This window comes from Lampetra fluviatilis, chromosome 6, assembly GCF_964198595.1.
Source record: "Lampetra fluviatilis chromosome 6, kcLamFluv1.1, whole genome shotgun sequence".
Taxonomy (NCBI): Eukaryota; Metazoa; Chordata; class Hyperoartia; order Petromyzontiformes; family Petromyzontidae; genus Lampetra; species Lampetra fluviatilis.
The window spans coordinates 12,506,798-12,529,037 of NC_136280.1; the positions used below are offsets into that span (position 1 = coordinate 12,506,798).

Below are 22,240 nucleotides of genomic sequence, written 5' to 3' on the forward strand. Positions count from 1 at the left end.
ACTTAACATTGCTGCTGCTGCTGCTGGTAATTTATTACACGTCTCAAGGTTAAAAAAGGCATGCTGTGATATTAACCTTGTTTGTTGCATGTTTGGTCAGCATATGCTGCCTTTGGGAATACTCCGTGTTTGACAAAAGTTAATTGTCAGACATAATTGTGACGAAGCTTGTGTCATTACTGCTCAACAACATGCATATACTGCACTAGAATATGTACAGTATAGTCATAACTTTAAAAAAAAAGTGGTCTACAGCCATAACAATCACACAGAGCTCGACTAAAATGTGAACACATAGTTTTAATATTTATATAAGTGCAACATTACAAAGGCAAAAACAAACCATTCAAATAAAACGCACAACTACATATACAAACGAAACCTTACTTTAGCGGACATTTTATTTTGCTGACCATTCCTAAGAAATTCTATATTAATGTAAATAAAACAATGACACAGCGATGTACAGCAAATCGAAACAAATTTACGAATCCTTGTAATTCGTGGATTACCTGTGGTCCGTGACCACTTCCATAAAGCAGCCATTCCCTTGGCTTCTAATCCAATCACTCAACCAAGTCTCTCTGCGTAATGCAAAGATGTCTCTCTCTCTCCAGTGATTTTTTTATGAGAGGTGAAACTGCAGAGACAAGCAGAGCTGCAGAGACAACGCATCTGCAGTGGCACAAGGTGATCTGCAGAGACAAGATCTGTAGAACCAAACGGAGCTGCAAAAATATTAACTTCGGTGCATTGCACATATTTTTTTTTATAATTTAATTTCAATTAAAATTGTTAAATCATAGACCAATATGGCAGATTTACCATCGTAGATAAAAAATAAATATCTACTATAATTCACAAATGTATATAGGATGGAATCGTTAGTCACGTGCCGTTCTTCCCCGATCATCACACATTTTATGTGGCTTAACGGAGTCGCTCGCAGCACTTTACCCGCGTAATCTGTGGCACACTGCGCCGGCGCGAAATATTTCATGGATTTCAGGATTAACCTCCGTGGGTGCGGATGTTAATCCTGATATGGTCCCCAAATATCAATGAAAATTTTTGGAGTCCTGATGTATTTCATAGCAGTCCTTTACCAGTCGGCTGCTAGATGCCATTTCAATCCCCAGTACCCACCTATGGATCACTATCATCTTCGATATTATGTCACGTATGATTTCTTAATACAGCAAGTTGGTATTATTTGGTTAACCAAGCCATGCATTAAAATCAAACGACTTCCTATGCAAACAAAACTATCATTCAAAACAATGCAGCTAAATTAGTTTCACAAAATCTGCTGATGCATGCAGCCGAATGAAACAGCACTTACACAAGTCCAACCACAAACCCAGTGCATACGCACCTTCATTGTTATTTACAAATATGAATCGGTCATTTTATATATGATGAAAGGTTTATGGTAATAAATAACATGGACATTTTCACCAGCAATGTTGTGGGTCATAATGCCCATCCGTCGTCTGAACAGGAGCCATCCCTCGTTTGTTCAGCACCTCGATACGGCCGTGAGGAATTTCGCTGTAACGTAACTTATACATTGCGCAACAAAATTTGATATACAGTTGCGACAACATTCACATTTACGGAATTTTTTATCTCTTATTTTTTTAAAATGGGGAGGGGGGGGGTCGACCAATGCACGGTCTGGCGTTTGTCCTGAACGCACGACTTTCTACTGCTGCTGCAGATAGTATTGTACGAGGCACACTTGTTTCCACCTCTACTGGTTTCCGGAATTATTTGCGTCGCTCAAGCTCGCCTCGATTTTCCGATGTCGATCATGCCCAGTGCTGTACTCACTGGACAGGATTTAACTATTTCTTTTATAAACGTTCTTCGGTGCAAGTCCAGATGTCTGGAAAAAGGCCATTGAGTGCAAGTGATAGAAGTACAAAAAAAAGCTATTTCCTCCTAACACGGCAATCACCAGCTTCTGGCAAAGGTTTGCTGCATTCTTAAGTGAGATTTTACGTCGTCTTTGGGCCCAATTTTTTTCTGTTAGTAACGCATCTCCAATTATAATTTAAAGTTAATGAGAAAATAGGATGCGATTTGTGGAATCTCGCTTTAGAGACAACTTTGCAGGAAACTGTTCTGTATATCGAGGGATGCAGAAGGCAAACGGCTGGCCAGTCTTCAAGACACAACTTCCCCTATTGTGCAATCCAATTTCCCTTACCGTGTAATCAGTTACAGACATCTCACCATTCATGACTCAACGCTGATGCACAACCATAACTTATTGGAAAGTACAGCAATACTGAGTGGTAATATTAAAAATGTAAATATGTACACACACACTTTCCACTTGGACACAAACGTCAACAAAAATTAATGCAGGTGTACAGACTAACCAAGCTGCAATTATGCACACACATCACGTAGATTGTTTTTATTTGTGCTGTATAGCTCCAGTGTTTTCAATATTCAGTTCCTGAAGATTATCCAAGCACAGCCAGTGAAATGTCAGGCATCTAGCTGAATAACACATGTAGCTGAATAACACATGCAAAAGCACATTTCCTGGTGACTTCCTATCCAGTGAAACCTCAAAATGAGAAGTTACATATGGCCGGGTGGCTCGGCAACTGTTCCAAGGGATGTCAAGCGAACATCTCTTAAAACCCGAGTTCAAAGCCTGACTTTTATGTGCAGTTATGCCAATCAAATCAACCCGTTAAATCATAGCAGTGTGTAAAAACCAGCATTTCAGAAGTACAGCAATTAAATGTACATGCAAATGGCCTGTGGGACTGTCGTCCAACACCCTCGTGTGCCATGCCAGCCTTTATTAGGTGCTTGCCTACAGCATTTGCCCCAACAGTCTGTTGAGGCTATACAGGGGATCTTTGTCTGTCTGTGCAGATAGAGGGCAGCACCTGGAGGTTAAATTGAGTCATGTGATGTCTCAAGTCTGGAGCCATTTTCTGGATGGGTTTAGTTCACTGTCAGGAGGGCTCAGGCATACCGCTTCTCTCTGTAACCGATTCCAGTAGCTCGCATGCCAATTAAATACATTAAGGTGATTTATGTAGGGACAATGAGATTAAAGCTACAGCTTCCCATGCTTCCCCTACAGTTACAAATTCAAGACCAGCCACACTGAGATCCAGGAGGGACCTGAATCATTCCACCGCAATTGCCCAGAGGCCATCAATGTGCTCACTGTGGCACTAAATTGCCCCCCCAAGAATTAACAGATTATTATCCCAGCTCACATTTAAAGATCGACATTTGTAAATAGATGAACCATGTAAGGCAACAAATCATGGTCCACGAACAACGATAATTAATATGCATGTAGTTATTTGTTTTAGTGCTGGGTTCATCAAGACTTTGAGGAATGGTGAGAGCTTGGGGGATGCCTTCGTCCAGCAGTGCATCGAATTGGCTGTTAATGGTGACGAAAGGTCTGCTGTAGAGATAAACTTGAAGTAGTTCTGTTGTGTCATCCCCCAGTGCCTTCTATGGCGTATCACATGATTCTCTTCCGACTGTTGGGCGTTGCAGATGGGAATTTTTCCTCATCTCAGTCCTCAACTCCAGTGGCACAGTTTGCATATTGGCAATAAATGCATGCATTATCGCCAACACAATTCAGCTGCAGCACATGCTTAACAGACTCGAATGTGAATTTGTCGTATATATTAATGTTTTCCCGTCCGCAGACATGCATCGTTCAGTGCAAATATTTAGTCGACATTGTCAGCGGCCATCCATGGCCTCTAGGCAGGAAATGATGTTGCCCCAATGCCATGGGCCAGGCAACAGTGGGAATGGAACCTGGCACAAATCAGCAGTGTAAGTCAAGCACACAATGGCTGAGCTATCAGACGAGATTCAAACTTGAGGTTGAGGTGTGTTGTTTTGAAGATATTCCTCTGCTGATCGTCATTGTGGCTTTGAGTTGAGCACGACCTGTCATGTATTGATGATGACATCTGTAAATAAATTGAGAAAAAAATGCATCTCGTGCACAAACGTCACAGCGTAGTTATTTGAAAGAACTATTTTAGGTATGAAAAAGAATATGCTTCTGCTTTTCTGGCAATATAGGCTTTTAAGATGTTCAAAAAACAAATAAACACCTATCACAAGGCATCACGTCATCATTAACCACACATGCTTCCATACCTCTCTTTTCTACTATTTATGTATGTACAAAATTATGTATATTACAATAATGTAATGTATGTAACTTTATCGATTCACCGCTGGATGAAGCCCTTCCCCCATGCCTTTCGGATAGAAAGGTATGCTTGACCATAATTCATCACGGTCAGTACAGGTTGGTGAATGAAGGGAGTGCGCGCCCAGGACCAGTTCAGATATCACTCACCACTGGTGTTAGCCGTGGCCAGGAATTGAATGAGAGTCAACGGGTTCATAGCTCACATTCCAATGGGTTATTTATTACGCTACCCCTCCACCCCATATATTACAGCGAAAATGTCCATTTGTAGTTAATACATACACGCATACCCTTTGTACGTAAATATTAATATTTCTGTATTTAAACGTGTACGCACTTGCACGTATTAGCGGTGTATGTACACAATGGCGGTGAAAAACTGTGCATTTGCAAGGTGTATATGGCCACTGTGCACAAATAATTTGCTGTACGTACAGTTACGTACCAGGTATACCTGCTGTGATTTCAGCGTCAGCCGTGGAATCCTTCTCTTCTGTCCCATTTTCTTCAAGTGATCTCAATGGTACCCCTGCTGCCACGGTCTCGCTGTGGTCTTCGTTTAAGTTCATCTCACCCCGTTTGCTACGCACATGTACAAGCACGACATTAGCAAGAGCTCCACCAGAAGAACACATGAAGCGACAACGCAGAGAACAGGCCAAGATGCAATAGGCAAAAACAACAAGATTCATAGGTGCACCATATAAAAAGGACTCATAAATTTGTTAACTAAAGCTAAATGAAAAAACTTTTTTTTATTTTACCAGGTAAGGACCACTGAGCGAGATAGCACTTTTTTAAAAGCAACCTGGCCACAAATCATAGCCCAATTAAGTTGCTCATCACGTGGAAATTTATAGCAGCCAAATACTCTAAAGCATATTTATAAATGTGGAGAGAAAAACCGGAGGACCCAGAAAAAGATCCACGAGAGAGAACATGCAAACTCCAAATATATTAGGCGTCAGGGTCGTACCCATGACCTCCTGCACGCCATGCGAGGTAGTTAACATCTTGCCACCGCGGCGCGAGATACCATACGTCTTACTCACTCTGTGAGTAAGTAACAGGGAAATTCTTGATTTGTTCTTTTCACAGATCAGTGAAAATAAAGTATGCATGGCTGAAGGAAGGTGATACTCACTTTTTTTTGCAAATATGCACAGCGATTATTACTATTATTAATATAGCAGCAGCAGCACCACATGCTATAATGATCCATATCCATATCGCGAAACCTGAACACACCACACAGACAGGCACAATGTAATCAAAGCTATTTCATATTCTCAAACACGTGGCATACAAAGTACAGGAATGTACAAACAAGGGAGAAATGAAATTTCATGAGGTCATGTTTATAATTTAATCTCAGTATACCTGATGAGCATTTACCATCATTGAAACTCAATATATTTTTATTGTAATGGAATTTTAGAAAACCACACCTCCAAATTAAAATTACACTATCACTTCCACTACCCCTTGTTTTCATCCTTCTGTAGTATAGTAAACTACGGCGGGAGACCACTTGACGGGTAGCACACTTTATTCACACTTGGGTTGTCACAATAACACGTGTTGTCACTACAGCTCACGCTACACGTTCCACCTGACACGGGTGGTTACTACAGCTCACGCTACACGTTCCACCTGACACGTGTGGTATCTACAGCTCACGCTACACGTTCCACCTGACACGGGTGGTTACTACAGCTCACGCTACCCGTTCCACCCGGCTACACACACACGGGCATTCCAGCCCCGTAGCATCCGGGGGAACCTCTAGACCCACCCCAGCTTGGGTATGGATCACGACCACTGGGTCCCGCGGCCCGGTCCTCACACGGACGTCTGGCCCCCGGGTCCCAAGGTCCCGCCTCTGAGCCACACAGGGCCCGGTCCTTACAAGGACAGCGGGACTAGGTGTCTCAGGGCCCTATCTCTTCCTCCTCCGTCTTCCGTCTTCACTGGTCACCAACTGCTCCCCGAGCGCCCGCGCGCACCGCCTTATATAGCCCTCCGCTCCAAGGAGACGGAGCCTATGCGGACCGCGATGTGAGCACCCACCCTAGCCGACCAATCATCACGTGCTGCCACACGATCCCTTCTTGTGTCAGCGCACATAACCAATCACCACGCGCTGCCACACGATCCATCACTGTCAGCGCGCGTCACCAACACACGGCCAATCACCATCACATAACCCATGACCCCGCGCTGACCTACGATCCCTCACCGTCAGCGCGCGTCACCAACACACAGCCAATCACCACTACACTTCCACTAAAACCAATCATCCATATGATCACTTCCCAAATGTGTAACAGACTGATGTTTGCCCATAAACATACTATTTCACCACGCATACTTGACTGCTGAAAGTTTCTTGGAAAACTTGTTTCCAAATTGTCACATTCTTCAGAACTGCTTTATGTGTTTAAGTTTGTTATCCTTCCCCCCCGCACCTCTGATTAGCACCGATTTGCCACGTGCTATGCGAAAGTTCAACATACATACGTATACATTTTCCACACTAGATTGGTTGTCTTGGGGTGAGAGGGCACACATGTACAAGGCAGGTTGAGTTGTGAGCTGTGCATACCCTTCACGGTGATGGTCACTGTTTCGTCCACAGACATCGAGCCTTCAGCCAATTGAGCAACACACATGTATGACCCAGAGTCGTATGAAGACACGTGTAGGCGAGTGAGAACGCGGCCATCTTCTTTCCGTTCGCCATCCTTCACAAGCAAAAATCATTACAAATGAGCCTCATTCATACACATTTTAACAGGAGTTAAATGCATTCTCACAATTAATGTCCTATGTGCACAATAAAGATCACAAATAGCTTGCGAATATAAAAACTACGTCAATAATTAATACATTAATTCAGGCATGGCATTAAGACATGATAAAATCAAAGACCAGCAAGGCTTTAGTCACGGAAGCAAGTTCAGTTCTTCCCCTCCTCATCCAGTCAACCCCATTTAAAAAACACCGATTAATGTGTTACAAATCATTACAATGATAGTTATGATGTCATTGATGAAACCATGACTTAAGATGAACAATCATAATGATAATCACTAATGTTGTAATATCAGTCTGTGTAAATTAGACGTTGAAGCGGAGTTAAAAATGACAAAAGATAATAATCAATGATGACATATTGACAATTGTGATGTTCTGATAGCCAAACTAAAATTACACCAAGAGCTTAAATTCTCACTAGATATTTTTTCAGGTCGCCGATAGACTGAAGTAAACACGTGTTTAGTAGCTAAACAGTAAGAGATATACTGGATGAGTTGTGGCGGCTGCGTAAATGTTTTCCAGGTGGCAATTCTGGATAGATCCGACTAAAATGAGTCCCTGGTGGTACCTTATTCCAATGGTAGGTGATATTCCCAGATGAGCTTGCGCTGCACGTCATCGTGATGTTATCCCCTGCGTTGACTTCCCCATCGGGAATGCCCATTATTCGGAGTCTCTCAATATCTGGGGTAAAACACAGACAGGTCGAGACGCATAGGTCTATTTCTATTACCACTGATGCATTTTATAATGGACAAAGAGTGTTGTTGTGTTAAACACGAGTACTTACAATGCACGTTTATCTGGCGCTCTGCCTTGGCTGTGGTCTGCATGGGTGAGGCTGTGTAATGCGCCTCGCACTTGTAGACTCCGCCCTGATGCCGATTGATGTACGAAATCTTGCACGTGTTGTTATTACACGCTGCGGCAACCCGAGTTGACCCCTGAAGCAGGAATGAAATTCATGTTTCAAGTTATATATAGGCAGTCCTCGACTTACACCCACACTTAAGAACCGGTTTACATGATTTTTTTTTAAACATCGACTTAAACCACGAACTCTCACTTGAAAATTGAACCGCGGCACTTTTTGTTCAGCCGAGCGATCCTCCGCGAGGTGTAATGAGTCAGCCTCGTGCCGGGAAAGAGTGTTTGTGTGCGCGCGCGCGCATTTAAATACAGTAGATTACCATATTCCGACTTACGAACGGATCTGTGGAACGAATCATGTTCGCAAGTCGAGGACTGTTCGTATATACAGTCAAACCTTGGATTGCGAGTAAATTGGTCTGCGAGTGTTTTGCAAGACGAGCAAAATTTTTAAATGAATATTAATTTGATAAACGAGCGAGGTCTTGCAATACGAGTAGTACGTGTATACGCTTTGTCTGCCGAGCGTCCGTGATCACAACTGATATTACGTGTGCTTTGATATACGAGTGCTTTGGATTACAAACACGTTTCCGGAACGAATTATGCTCACAATCCAAGGTTTTACTGTATATATTTTAACAAAACAATGTTCCCAAGTTATAATCATCATGAGCCAGGATCAATCCACTGCTGTATTAAAGCCTCACAAAGCCACTGCCATCTCACAGTTCTGTGATGTAGTAATATTACACAGGACACACCACGTGCCGATTTCATCAATCAATTTCTTTGGTTGCCAGCCTCTCGGATGCATTCCATTCCTTAGCCGACAGTCCGCCACTATTCTGAACCATCAGCCATCATCTGGTGACATATCCTGCCCAAACCCACGTACGTTTCTTAACAGTTTGAATTTTGTCTTTAACCTCCGTATGTTGCCAAGTCTGCGGAATTTAAATCTATTCCATGCATCTGCAATTTTAACAAAGTTGATAGACCTATTGCCACACCTGAAAAATATTGGTTTTGTCAATTCATCCATCCATCTGAGGACACTTCACAAGCTTTCATGAAAACTACTAAACCAATCACTTTGGAAATTACCACACAGCTTTGACATACCTATTCTCATATCTGGAGGCTTTTCTTGCAAGACTGACAATAAAACACGGTATTTCCAAAAAAGCATTTACATTTTGCATACCAGCACATACGCATGAGAATTAATGCCCGTGTCGGTGCAAGCTCACAAATTTAACTGGCCCAGCAGGAGAAATCCTCCGCTCAGGGTGCAGTACCCATACTGCCACAGAACATGCTATTATTGCTCAACTGTAACAGGCTGGTAAAGTATTTGTTTGATGTCCATGCATGCGTATGTCCGTGTCTACTCATTTGTATGTGTGAGTTTTTAATTTCCTAGGAATCCCATTACTAAAAACAGGCTCCATTCATTGACTAGTTTGCCATCCTGCTACTTTATTTAACCCACAAATACTAGAAAGCATATTTTATAACAAGCCAGCACGAGAATGCCATATACATAGGGTCATTTGTTTGCTAAACTACAATCCTTAATAAAACTATACTGCATGAGTTCGCTGAACCATGACTATGCTCTGCTCTCCACCACCCACGTCACTTGTGACCGCTCTGTATGACGAAAACGCTGTGACTGACAGACCGATCTACAGATAAAAGTTATTCCATATCAAGGACTGCATTTTTTTATATAATTCCCCCTGTCCGTAGGATGGGCTGGTATGGGCTTGTGACACATATATTAAAAGTAAAAATATGCCGCTCTCTTCTGGTGGAATGAAAGCATAATGTATCTTGAATTCCGCTTTTTACATGCGTCATGTAATAAATATCTCAAGAGCAACACCAGAGGCCCCCTGCTTCTTTCCAGTCAGAATGAGTCCTTAACTTGAGGGTGCCACGGTAGCAAGATGTTAACTACCTTGCTTGGTATGCAGGAGGTCGTGGTTTTGATCCTGACCCTTACACCTCTATATTTGGAGTTTGTATGTCTCCTTCTCATGGTCGAGTGGATTTCTTCCCCGGGTCCTCCGGTTTTTCCCTCCGCATTTAGAAACATGCGTTTCAAATATTTACCTGCTATAAATTTCTGCGTGAGAAGCCACTTCGTTCAGCTATCATCTGTGGCCAGGTCGCTTATGAAATATAGCTATATAGGCTCAGTGGGCCGAACTTGGTAAAATTTAAATAGTTAATAGTAACTCTTAACAATAAAAAAGTGCTGAGCTTGCTTTATTGGAAGATGGATACATTGTTATTCATAAAGAAGGATGCATACTTTTTAACCAATAAATAACTGGTGGAATTAAATTAGCGGCTTCATCAGCAAACGAATCAACAACAGAAGATGCCCAACACACGCACCCGGAAAAAGGTGTAAGTGGGAGGTGGGAAAGCATCAGTGACACAGGTCAGTGTGACGGTGTCTCCCTCCTTGACGAAGTTCGGAAACACCTCGAGGCTTACAGCTTCGGGAGGATCTGCAAGGACGGCATAAAGAAACGGGTTACAAAATATACCTGAAGTAAACCATTTTTATTTGACCAGGTAAGGCCAATTGAGCTATATATATATTTTTCCGAAGCAACCAGGCCACAAATCATAGCTCAACGCAGTGGCTTATTACATGGAAATTTATAGCAGCCAAATACTCTAAACAAACGTCGATTCTAAATGTGGAGGGAAAAAAACGAAAGACGCGGAGACAATTCCACACAACCATGGGGAGAACATGCAAACTCTAAATATACAGGCATAAGGGTTGGGATTGAACCCCCGACATCTCCCACATACCAGGCGAGGTATTTAACATCTTGTCACCATGGCACTCCAAGAGAGCAAAGGTGTAGCCCTGCATTTACTTGCTCACGGCACTGCTGGCAGAATAGTCTCAACTAGAAGAAACTCTTAAAAAGCGCCTCTAGAGGGCATTTGATCCACTCTTGCATGCTGGACAGACCCTCTTGGAAGAAGGGGGGAGTGCTTACACTTTACTCCACCACACGCGACCTGCCAACTGTGGTCGACTCATTTATACTGCCAGATTGGCAGAGGCAGGGGGGATTTGAGGAATTTGGTCATTACTTCAACTGCTACACCGGGAGATCCAAGTGGAGACATCGGATTGCAAATCAACTGTGCCAACCATGGCACCATCCACAATAAAAAAAATATTTACTTATAATTGCATCGTATCTGCAAGAGGCAATGCAAGCATGCAACGTATATCCGTTGCTCCAGTTTGTGCACTTGAGCAACAATTGGAAGATATCAAGTTTAAATCCCAGGTGGAGATTCACTCAGCACATCATCCTTTTGGTGTTTCTCATTTTTTGTTTAACAATTTCCAGGAATTTTGTACTGGCCTTTGACCAAATCACCGGTAATGCACCCCATCTCAGACCTTGTAAGCTAATCAGGTTTGAACTTGGAACATGCTTGGATGGGCAACCATCATACTGGTACTAAAGGCTGCAAGGCTATGTGGTGGTCAGCAGAGGACAGTACAACATCCATTGTTGTCAATGCTTCCCACCTTAACCAATTCCCACTGACCTGCATGGTGAAGTATGGCATGGGGAGGCCCTCATCCAGCAGTGGATTGACAAAATGGCTGTTTACATATTAATCAATGCATAATTTCGCACTCAATTGTATCCCCTTTCACTGGATGCGAAGGTGGCAAACCCACACGACACAGGGATCAGATTTTAAACCAGAACAAAAATGCACATCTTTACAAAAGCGTTGGGGATACCGATAAAACCTTTCTTAACCCGTGACTGTCCTTGGCTAAACCACGAAAATTACAAGCCTTATCCATGACCCCCAGGGCAAGATATCAAACGTGGTTAATATGCTAGCAGGAAACGTACAGTGAACTGTGACCATCGTTGCTGGCGGAGTCTCTATTTCAGTGGTTCCATCAACAGTCGTGACAGAGCAGTGAATCAAGCTGCCCTTGTCAGTCTTCTGGGGTCGGAGCCTCAGCATAGAGCTCACTGTGAAGAGACCTTGATTGTTCTTCTTCACCTCGGGCTCGACCTCCACATCTGACCAGAAACAAGTTCAGTCATTCGACAAAGCCCTTGATCAAACCTTTTGCGATATTTAGCTCTCATTCGGACTTAAATGTTATACTTGCCAACCCTACAGATGTATCCCGCAAACTGACTATTCTAAGCCCTTTTACCACCTTTGAAAGCAGAAAGAATCGTGAAAAAAAATTATAAAAAATAAAGTGACGATTGATAATCTTTGAAAATCAATATGCGGTACAAGGATTTAAAAACTGGCAGCTTACTACTTATGAAATACACTTTGTCATAAACCAAAATATACAAAACTCACGATTTTCCATGAGTTAAAGTTATTGGCAAGTATGTAATTTGTGCTTTAGTTAAATAAGTTTCATAAATATTATACAGGACTTGACCATGGTGAATAATAACAGCAACATTGCTAAATTTTCTGAATGACAAATAGGAATAGATATAAAAAAACATATAAAGCATTTCCACATGTATTGTATAAATGATGTTCCATATTATTAAAAGTCTCAGAATGAAATCAAATGATGCTATGAACACGTAATTCCTGTTTTAAGTGTTACGCATTTTCATAACATAAATACACATTTACACACAGAACATGAATCGCACACAATATAAAACATTATTAATAGAGAGGAAGAAAAGTCATGCACATACACAAATTCTTTAACCCTTTCCAACATGTGTCTGTCCTCGGAAGTAATTATTCATAATAACGTAACTTTCCAAGCCGCATGATGAGATGACATCACACGACGCATAATGGCCAGAAAAGCAAATCTTTTTAGCACCGGTTTTATCGGAAAGTTTTGAGCAAGTTTTCTTTTTATCAAATTGGTCTGATTCTATCGGGTAAGCCTCTAATAGCAACACAACATTGTTATAACATTTTTATCACATTGAATCACCTTGAGCAGTTATTGTAACCCCATTAGACAGATGCAGAGATGCAGTGAGCTAATACATAAACACTCTCAATTTTAATTGGAAAGTACTAAATGAAATTATGCATAAAAGTGCAAACACTTTATCTTTCAGACACACAAGCACACTTGACAGTATATAATTACTACATATGCAAAGTGAAAATGTATTACCTTCGTTGATTGGATTCGAGTTTTTAAACCAAACAATCTTGGGCTCAGGATATCCATCTTTAGCAACACAGACTGCGACCTAAAATAAAAAAAAATTCATGAATTCAGACGAGGGTAGAAGCAGTGGTGCATTGGTTTGTGCACTGCACTACAAACCCAGCCATCAGAGTTCGATTCCCGGCCACGGCAACATTAGAGGCGAGTGACATGTGAATTGGTCCTGGGATCCCCTTCACCAACCAACACTGACCAGCGTAGAGAAGTATGGTCAAACCAACACAGTGTAGGGAGGCCTTCATCCAGCAGTGGATTCACAGTGGGATGTAAGTTATTATTATATATTTTCATAAACATTAATATTGTGGGTAGAGCGATTCACTACAACCCCTTCCATCCATACACCTCTAATTACCATGGTTTTATAAGCAAATCACGAACTGCTACCATACTATTTCATTATCTGCATCAGTATGTACCAATGCTATCATTGTTTACAGGATGCCAATAAAGCTGACGGATTCGAGGTTGGGAGAACAAAACGAAAACACAACCAAAATGTGTCTGTGCTCAATGCAACGATGGGGTGGCCCTCCTCTGCACTGGTCAGCCCTGAACCAGTGATGGCAGGGGCAAATTTATCCATAGGACAACCACTTTTTTTTTCTTCTTGGTTCTTTCGGTAAAGTCACGTAGAAGGAAAATAATAAAATAATAAAATAAAACATAATAAAATATAATAAAATAATTTTCACGACGTTTCGGCCACAACGCAAGCAGCTGTCCTCAGGTGAAGACCAGGTCTGTCGGGGAGACAGTGTCTGAATGAAGCTGTCTCCCCGACAGACCTGGTCGTCACCTGAGGACGGCTGCTTGCGTTGTGGCCGAAACGTCGTGAGAATTATTTTATTATGTTTTATTTTAATTATTTTATTATTTCCCTTCTACGTGACTTTACCGAAAGAACCAAGAAGATGAATCCCTGCAGTCACGAAAGCTTTAAATCGAAATTTAATGGGGTGGCACTCCTCTGCACTGGTCAGCCCTGAACCAGTGATGGAAATTAGACATTCCCATGGCAGGGGCAAATTTATCTATAGGACAACCACTTTTTAAGAAATCTGGAGATATAGGCAAAGTGGACCCGGAGTAGGATTTCATTTCACAGCCTTTGATAGTCATTTGAAGACTTTAAATCACACCATCACCCAACAAAATATGCCATTGCACCAACATAAGTTATACTAATGTACAGCTCCTGATCAATCTTAATGCTTGCTCAAAGCCTCTCTACACCATGTTGGTCATAGGGGTGGTTTGACCATAGTTAACCACAGTAATCAGTTGGGGGGCCAGGTTCGCTTAACATATCCTGCTAATTACAGCTGTGGCTGGGAATTTAAGTCAGGTCACCGGTTTCATAATGCAACACCACTACATACACACAAGTATATGTCCAGAAAGAGTTTAAGTCATATTTTATTAGTATAAAAGGAAATACAAAAATTACATCATTATTATAAAATTATTCAAAAGGTGATTTCCTATGTTGAGATGTGTTCGAAACGCCATTTACCAAAACATTAGCTTCTACAATTGTTTAAATTTCCAGAAAAATATTTACTTTACCATCCGAGACTCTTGCCGACCCATCTCCAAAGCCACTCATTGGGTCATGATTGAACTCTTATGAGTTTGTCTCAAACAAGCTGTGTGCAGTATGAACACAGTGCAGTGATGTCATGTGACATGCAATGCATGATGGAAAGAATGATCCGATGGCAACAATTGCCCCTTTTGCAGTCCAAAAAGTAACTTTTGTTAATTATCACAATTATTTCTTTGCAGCCCGAACACTCTTAACTTTCTCATGAGTTTCTCAGAATTTACACAGGAAGTGTTAGAATGAGTCCACTGCGTATTGTTACCCATGATGCGAAAGCAACCACTTGACACTCACCGTGCAAGTGCTAAGTGCAATTGTGACTAAAGGTTCAAAGCGACGTTTCCAAAACAGTTTTTACCACTGCGTGGTTGCATATTCTCACATCCTTTGTGCCAAAAACATGGAAACCTCTTTGTGGTCTATGTTGCCTTAACTTACCAAGAAACATAAAGGGGATATACGGCACAGTTTAGGCCAATGGAGACACTTACTTTTTGAAATTCGTTGTTAACGATAAGTGGCTCTGTACTTGGAGACAATTCCAGGCGAGGATTTGCTAGAAAATGAAATGAAATCATTAATATGCAGAATACACAAAACTTAGGATATGCATGTGACCAGGTAGCGCTGTGTTTAAAAAAACTAAACTCAGTAAATGATCCCTACTCCATAGTGGATACAAATGAGCATCACTTTTTTTTTGTTGGAAGTAACAAGTGGCAGTCCTATGTAGAGACTGGGCACTGCCCAAAAAATGTGGAATATACAACTCCCGGCTCGGGGCCACCAATGGAGTTGAGCGCCATTCCACTGCTCATTTGAACGTGGAAAACATCTGGGGTTTAGTTCTCAGGTTGGCAGAGGATTATACTGGTAGGAACCTCCTGGTTACACCAGCCCACAGGGGATTATTGTGTCCGTCGTGCAGGGTGGGGCTGGGTGGGGAGGGGCTGGTCACCTCGTGGTGCCCTTATAAAACTCAACGTTTAACCTACTCACGCCGGCTTGTGCCCGCCCTCACAGTCGGGCATATTTGCGGAATACACCTTGCCGCCCATTGACCCTGGCCATTGACCGAGCAACCCAACGTTCCTACCAGCTCCCTCCGCAGGAATGTGTTTTAAATCTGGCAAAGTGCTACGTCTTGGAGAAACTAACTAAAGCACAAATTTATACCTCTTCGTCGCCGTTAAACCGTGCTATGGGGCTGTGCCGAGGCAGCCCACCACAGCTCAGGAGGCGCCAGGCTGTTTTCCACTGCAGAAGCCAAGCCGTGCCACCGACGTCACATGCAGCGAATGAGCTGAGATACGTGTAGATGACACGGTCACATTGTGTTCTCACAATATACTACGTTGAACTCCTTTCACACCGTATGTAGCCAACCATGCCAATCGGAGGTAGCTAACCATGCTAATCACAGGCAGTGACGTCATTAGCCTATCCCCTGGCCTTGCTTGGCCGAGCCAAATGAATGTCTGGTGAGGACAATGTATCACAATTTGTTTACAACTTGGCACAGCAAATTGCTGGTGGAATGCCACAGCCTACTACTGGCTTGGCTCAAATGTGTACACGGAATAGGGGCATTACACTGGGCTAAAACGTAAGCCTACTACATATGTCTTCTGATAAATACAGAACCTTGAATATCACGAGTTTAACGTTCGCGGGATTATCGTTTGCGGTTGTTACCTATCGCGAGTAATCTCTTTGTATACCAACTGAACTATCGCGGGGGTTAGTTTTGGACTTTCGCGGGTATACTGTACCCAGAAGTACCATATTTATTGACGGATACCGCAGTGCAGGAAGGGGCGGGCGAGGAACACGAGGCAGTCAATGGCACCACAACCTTTGCCATGCAAGAATCTCGCGGACAAAGACAACCCCCGCAGGGCTTACTAACAGTCTGTTGAGTGAGGCAAGTACCGTTAGCGAGCACCTATGAAGGCTGGCGTGGCACACGAGGGGTAGGTGGCCAGCACTACACCAAGCCACCTTTGTCTTGCTTGTGGCGACATTTATACATCGCACCAGGTACTCATTTAAGGTTGAGTCGACCTAGGGGACGCCCATGACCGGTTCAGATAATCGTCACTGGTGTTGGCCGCGAGCGGGAATCGAACTCGGGTCGCCGAATTCGTAGCGCGCCGCGCTAACCACTACACCGCCGCTCCCTCCAAGCATCTCGTGGACAAAGATCCCCCGTGTAGCCTGTATAGCAAGTGCTATTAGCGAGCACCTATGAAGACCAGCGCGGCATACGAGGGGAGTGGTGGCAAGCACCAAGCCCGGCCGCCTTTGTCTTCCCAGTTGGCGATGGTTACACACCGCACCAGGTTCTCATTTGAGGTTGAGTCGACTTAGGCGAGGCCTGGGACCGATTGAGATCATCATCACTGGTGTTGGGCATGAGCAGCTCAAGTCGCCAGGTTCGTAGCAGAGCGTGCTAACCACAGCACTACCGCTCCCCACTTGTGGACAAACACACACACACCCGCTTTGGATCATTATTGGTAACACAGTATTTATTCTATTTGTCTTGGAATGTTTTGTGTAGGGCTTTTAGATGTTTAATTCAATTATTTTGTTTTAAATGTATTTGGCATACAGTACAGGACTTATTTCAAACGTGATGTGTCTATTTTTGGTTGCCGTGTACCCAACCCCATTATTTAGGTACAGCTTAACTATTGAATAATCGCGCTTTTGGCTTTCGCGGCACTTTCCAAAAATGGAACCCCCCTGCGTTATTAAAGGGTGTCCTGTAAGCATTTTAAAAAGCAGCTAATTTCTGCACTGCTACACCCACCGTAGACATTAACTTGGGTTGACTTCGCTTCCGTGGTGCCGAAGGTGATGCTGCAAATGAATTCCCGCTGGTCAACCAGAGACACATTCTTCACAACAAGTGAGACGCCGTCAACAATTGAGAGCCGACCCTTGTATAGAGGATCGTCAGAAGGAAGCTTCACGTCCACTTTCTTGTAGTATACCCTCGTCCTTCCCTCAGCTTTGACCTAGAAGAGTGACACAAAGTAGGGGTGGCATCATGGTAACACAAGACAGTACAGTTGGTGAATATGTAGTGATGAGAGGAGATACATGTCGACAAGATGTAGTGACATTGAAGAGAGATGCGTAATATGAACAACTATATGCAGACAAGCCAAATGCTGTTGTGTTACAGAAGATAAAAACAACAGAGGTGTAGTGAGATGAAAGACAAACGTGGACAAGAGCGAGTGACAGACACCAGAGATATAGTAAAGGTAGAGCTGTAATGAGATAAGAGGCGATGTGAGATGACTGAGTTAATCAGCAGAGCTAAAAGGGGCAGAGATGTATTCATGCAAGAAAGAAGTGGAACAAGACCAGACAAAATGGTATTCAGAAACACACACCTTGGAGAGAACAGCGATGGAGCCTTGCCCAACAGGTGGGTGTTTGTTTAATGTTTACAGTACACAACCCTCTCAACATCTGACCTCCAACCACGTGGCACCTCATCAGAATACAAAACCCACATGCTTCTCAAGCTAGGATATTTTAATTATCTATAACCAGTTGTGTAAAAGTAATTATTATTAATTTATAAATAATGAAAACGATTATTTTACATTATCCAGCATTTATTCATTTGATTGCATACTATTCATCCATATTGAAAACAGTAGCATTAAAACAATGGGATGTCCACCAGTGCCTGAGGCAAAGCCAATATATCCAGTGCCCCCTTATCAGCAATGTCCTCTTTAATATTTGTGTAATGGATGCTGAGAGGCGAACAACTCGATTGATAAATATATACTTGGTCAAAAGGTGTGCGAGTTCATATAGCGTGCTCAAATCCCATTGGTGAGCTATCGCAGGGAAAGCCGACGTAGGCGCATAAACTGATTAGAAGCTGGGGAACCATTCACATTGGATTGGCCATTGGGGTAGTTTGAATGAGCCCAGGAAATCACTCTTTGGTCCTTTTGGTAAAGTCGTGTAGATAGAAAAATAAATAATAGATCAATAATTGTGATCTATTATTTATTTTTCTATCTACGTGACTTTACCGAAAGAACCAAAGAGTATGAATTCCTCCAGTCACGAAGCCTTCAAATCAAGATTGAGTCCAGGAAAATTTAGAAATGAGGGGTAGGTTGGGTAACCGTTAGAAGGAACAAAGGGGATTGGTGGTGTAGAGTTAAGGAAAGTTCCAGAAATGATGGGGAAGGAGATACGAGGAGAGAAAGTGTTCAGCGTGGCTGAACGGGGTAATTCCCTGCAGTGTTATGTGCTGTCGTGAACACGTAATAAAGGTCCAAGTTCAAGAATAACCCAGACTGAAACTCATTGACAATTGTAATAACGATGAATTTATTCACCGAGGAAAACCTGGCCGTTCGAGTAACGTGGGGTAGATGGAGAAATTAAATCTGAACAGCCGACTCCATGCAAGAATAGGACTTTTGGATGAGAATGATACAACCCGAATGTTAAGATTCATTTTGAGGACTTGCATTTATATACACTCACACTCTCGGGGAAAGATACACGCAAAAGTCAGATGTACAATTCATAAAAATTACAATATTCTCCAGATTATATGTGCTCCGTAAAGTAAGGCATGCACCAAAATTGTGCCCGGTGTCAATAACATTATACAAACCTGGTCACACACAAATGCCTACCAGATTTACAGAAGCACCCCCCCCCCCAACCTTTGCTTTGAAATTCAGGGGGGGGGAAATGTGTCTTGTAATGCACAGAACATGGTGTAGTTTGAATATAGTCAAAGAGTACTTACAATGTACCACTGAACAGTCAATTGCATTAAATCAGCATTTGTTGTACACGGGATTGTCAAGTCACGACCAAGTTCTGCAGACAAGGTGTCTTCCACAGAAACAAAGAAAGCGCCACCTGCATACAACACACATATTAAACAAGCAATGTCAAACAGATGGGTAATCGAATGACTTGCGTAAAACATTTTCTCCACCAGATCACCATCCATCCCTCAACATCGACCCTTCCGCATTACTTCCACCAGAAATGTTTTAACGTTTTTCATCCAAACGAACAAGAATTGTTCTCAAGCCACTCCAGAGCAGGTACAATACATAGTCCTAAGTTAACCCACATATGTATGAAAGATCAGGTCAAGACGAATAGGTCGGGTCACAAAATGTCAACACCACCAGCTGTACACTTTTTCCTACTCAAGCCACACAGCATTAAGCAATGATAACTGCCACTCCAGAACAGGTACAAGCAGTTATAACTACTTAACCATAGTTTTTACTGATAGGAACCTCCTGGTTACACCAGCCCACAGGGGATTATTGTCGTCCATCGTGCAGGGAGGGGCTGGGTGGGGAGGGGAGGGTGGGGAGGGTTTGGGTGGGGAGGGTGGGGCTGGGTGGGGAGGGGCTGGGTGGGGAGGGGCTGGGTAGGGAGGGGCTGGTCACCCCGTGGTGCCCTTATAAAACTCAACGTTTAACCTACTCACGCCGGCTTGTGCCCGCCCTCACAGTCGGCCATATTTGCGGAATACACCACGCCGCCCTGGCCATTGACCGAGCAACCCAACGTTCCTACCAGCTCCCTCCGCAGGAATGTGTTAATGCTTTGGTGTTTGTATTGTCCTAGTACTGTTCACATTTTGGTGGCCTTTGATACCTGTGTAGTAATTACTCAGGAGGCTTGACGACGGGATCGGAGGCACACTTATTTATTAACACAACTTGTATACAGTTAGCGAGTATACACAGGACCTAAGGGGTAACGTCCCCTTACTCGGCTAACAGGGAGACACAACATCTAAGCCCCGCTAACCTAAGCCCAAGTCCTCCACTAGGGAGCTAGGGGAGGCTACCTGTCCCAGCCCTGGTCAAGCTGGGATCCGACCCCCTGAGTTCCCAGACCTGCTCGTCAGTCTGGGCTCTCGGGGCCACGCCACCGGCTTGCCCTGGTCGGCCCTTATAAGGACAGCGAGCCAGGGGAGCTCCGGGGCCTATTCTAGCTGGTCTTCCGTCTTCGCTGGTTAAAGCTGATACCTCGACCTCGAGCCCTCCGGCTCACCCCCTCTTATAGTCCGCGGCCCCCCCGGGAGGGGCCCGTGGGGGATGCAGGTGCGGACGTCGGTGTGGCCACCTCCTATGTGTACGGCCCTAACCACGCCCCTTGTGTTTGTTTGCCATCCGCTCCCATACACAATTACACCTCTACACCTGCATTAGTGAGACAAAGCCTCTTGTGTAGGCGAATCAGTTTCACGGACAGTGTATAAATTATAGAATATTTTTTATTTCCATTTTTTACCACAAGTATGTTGTTAATGCAAATTGAATGCCTTCTAATATGTGTCTAATTGGTGTTTGAACAACTTAACACCTGTATTTATGCCAGAAAGGGTAAAGCCTTTTTAATCATTGAATAACTTTATATGAGAAAAAAAAGGGTCCTACAAATATAATGTGTATCCTATATGTATATCTAGGGCTGTTATTGAAGGTGGATTGGGATCTAAAATTATTCGAGGAAGATGGGAGTACTTTTGGGAAAAACATTTTGATAATGAAAAGCTGCATACCAATTTAACTGGACGTTTTCAATAAGTATGTATTACCCACTATGCGACACAGATCAATACCATGGACTGCACCTTCCCCGCACCTCCAATTAGCACGGTTGGCTAAGTACGGTGTGACCGAAGTTCAACATACATAAATGGACACTGAAAAAAATGCAAGAAAACCGTGATAAGTGTGCAAGGAAGCTACACTGAGAGACGGAGAGAAATGCATGGATCACGGAACAAATGCAAATTATAGGCATCAACATTGACTGTTATGGATTGTAAGTGGGCTTAACACACATCAGTTAAAAGGGCTGATGGCCAATGGACAAGATTCGTCGTGGTATGGCAGCTAAAGGAAATAACACACACGACGATATTAACCCCCAGGGCGATGGAGTGCTGAAATCAATTCATGTGTGCGAGTGAGATCTTCATCATATGGCTGATGTTGATGTCGAGCAACTATCATTTTACATTGAAGTGATATGGGCGGTCGCATGGCAAGACTGAGAGATTGTGATAGGCGTTCACTCAACAGTGGATAGATCAAGACTGCTAATAAATAGGATGAAGGCATCTACTGCACTGGTTAGGACATAGCCAAATGCTCGCATCAAAAACAGGATCTTATGGTGTGGGTGGAGAAGTGAGGAAGTGATACGCGCATTGTTATAATTTGGTCATTTTTAGTGGAACAAATTTCCTAATTTAAAAAGTGCATTGCTTGGGAGCTGGCAGAGGTGTGGACTCGAGTCATGTGACTTGGACTCGAGTCAGACTCGAGTCATGAATTTGATGACTTGCGACTCGACTTGGACTTGCATAACAATGACTTTGTCCCACCTCTGGGAGCTGGGTATATGCGGACTTCCCGTTTATCAAGAACGGCAT

The 22,240-nt window shown here is 43.1% G+C and overlaps 1 protein-coding gene across 4 annotated transcripts in view; it reads right to left on the reverse strand.

Annotated features, from left to right (window-relative positions):
* Nucleotides 1–280: 280 nt before the first annotated feature.
* LOC144933150 (CD166 antigen-like) overlaps nucleotides 281–22,240 on the reverse strand; it is a 29,760-nt gene continuing 7,800 nt past the window's right edge. Inside the window, exons 2-13 of one of the 4 annotated variants that reach the window (XM_078857749.1) lie at nucleotides 19,574–19,689; nucleotides 17,588–17,795; nucleotides 15,264–15,328; nucleotides 13,110–13,188; nucleotides 11,836–12,012; nucleotides 10,325–10,440; nucleotides 7,836–7,989; nucleotides 7,614–7,729; nucleotides 6,831–6,969; nucleotides 5,370–5,463; nucleotides 4,671–4,807; nucleotides 281–3,974 (exon numbers count right to left, since the gene is read on the reverse strand). In XM_078857749.1, coding sequence (XP_078713875.1) covers nucleotides 3,955–3,974; nucleotides 4,671–4,807; nucleotides 5,370–5,463; nucleotides 6,831–6,969; nucleotides 7,614–7,729; nucleotides 7,836–7,989; nucleotides 10,325–10,440; nucleotides 11,836–12,012; nucleotides 13,110–13,188; nucleotides 15,264–15,328; nucleotides 17,588–17,795; nucleotides 19,574–19,689 — 1,421 coding nt within the window. In that variant the 3' untranslated portion in view covers nucleotides 281–3,954. Of the gene's footprint in view, nucleotides 3,975–4,660; nucleotides 4,808–5,369; nucleotides 5,464–6,830; nucleotides 6,970–7,613; nucleotides 7,766–7,835; nucleotides 7,990–10,324; nucleotides 10,441–11,835; nucleotides 12,013–13,109; nucleotides 13,189–15,263; nucleotides 15,329–17,587; nucleotides 17,796–19,573; nucleotides 19,690–22,240 lie in introns of all 4 variants that reach the window. The other 3 variants (XM_078857747.1, XM_078857746.1, XM_078857748.1) reach the window with 3 other exon arrangements.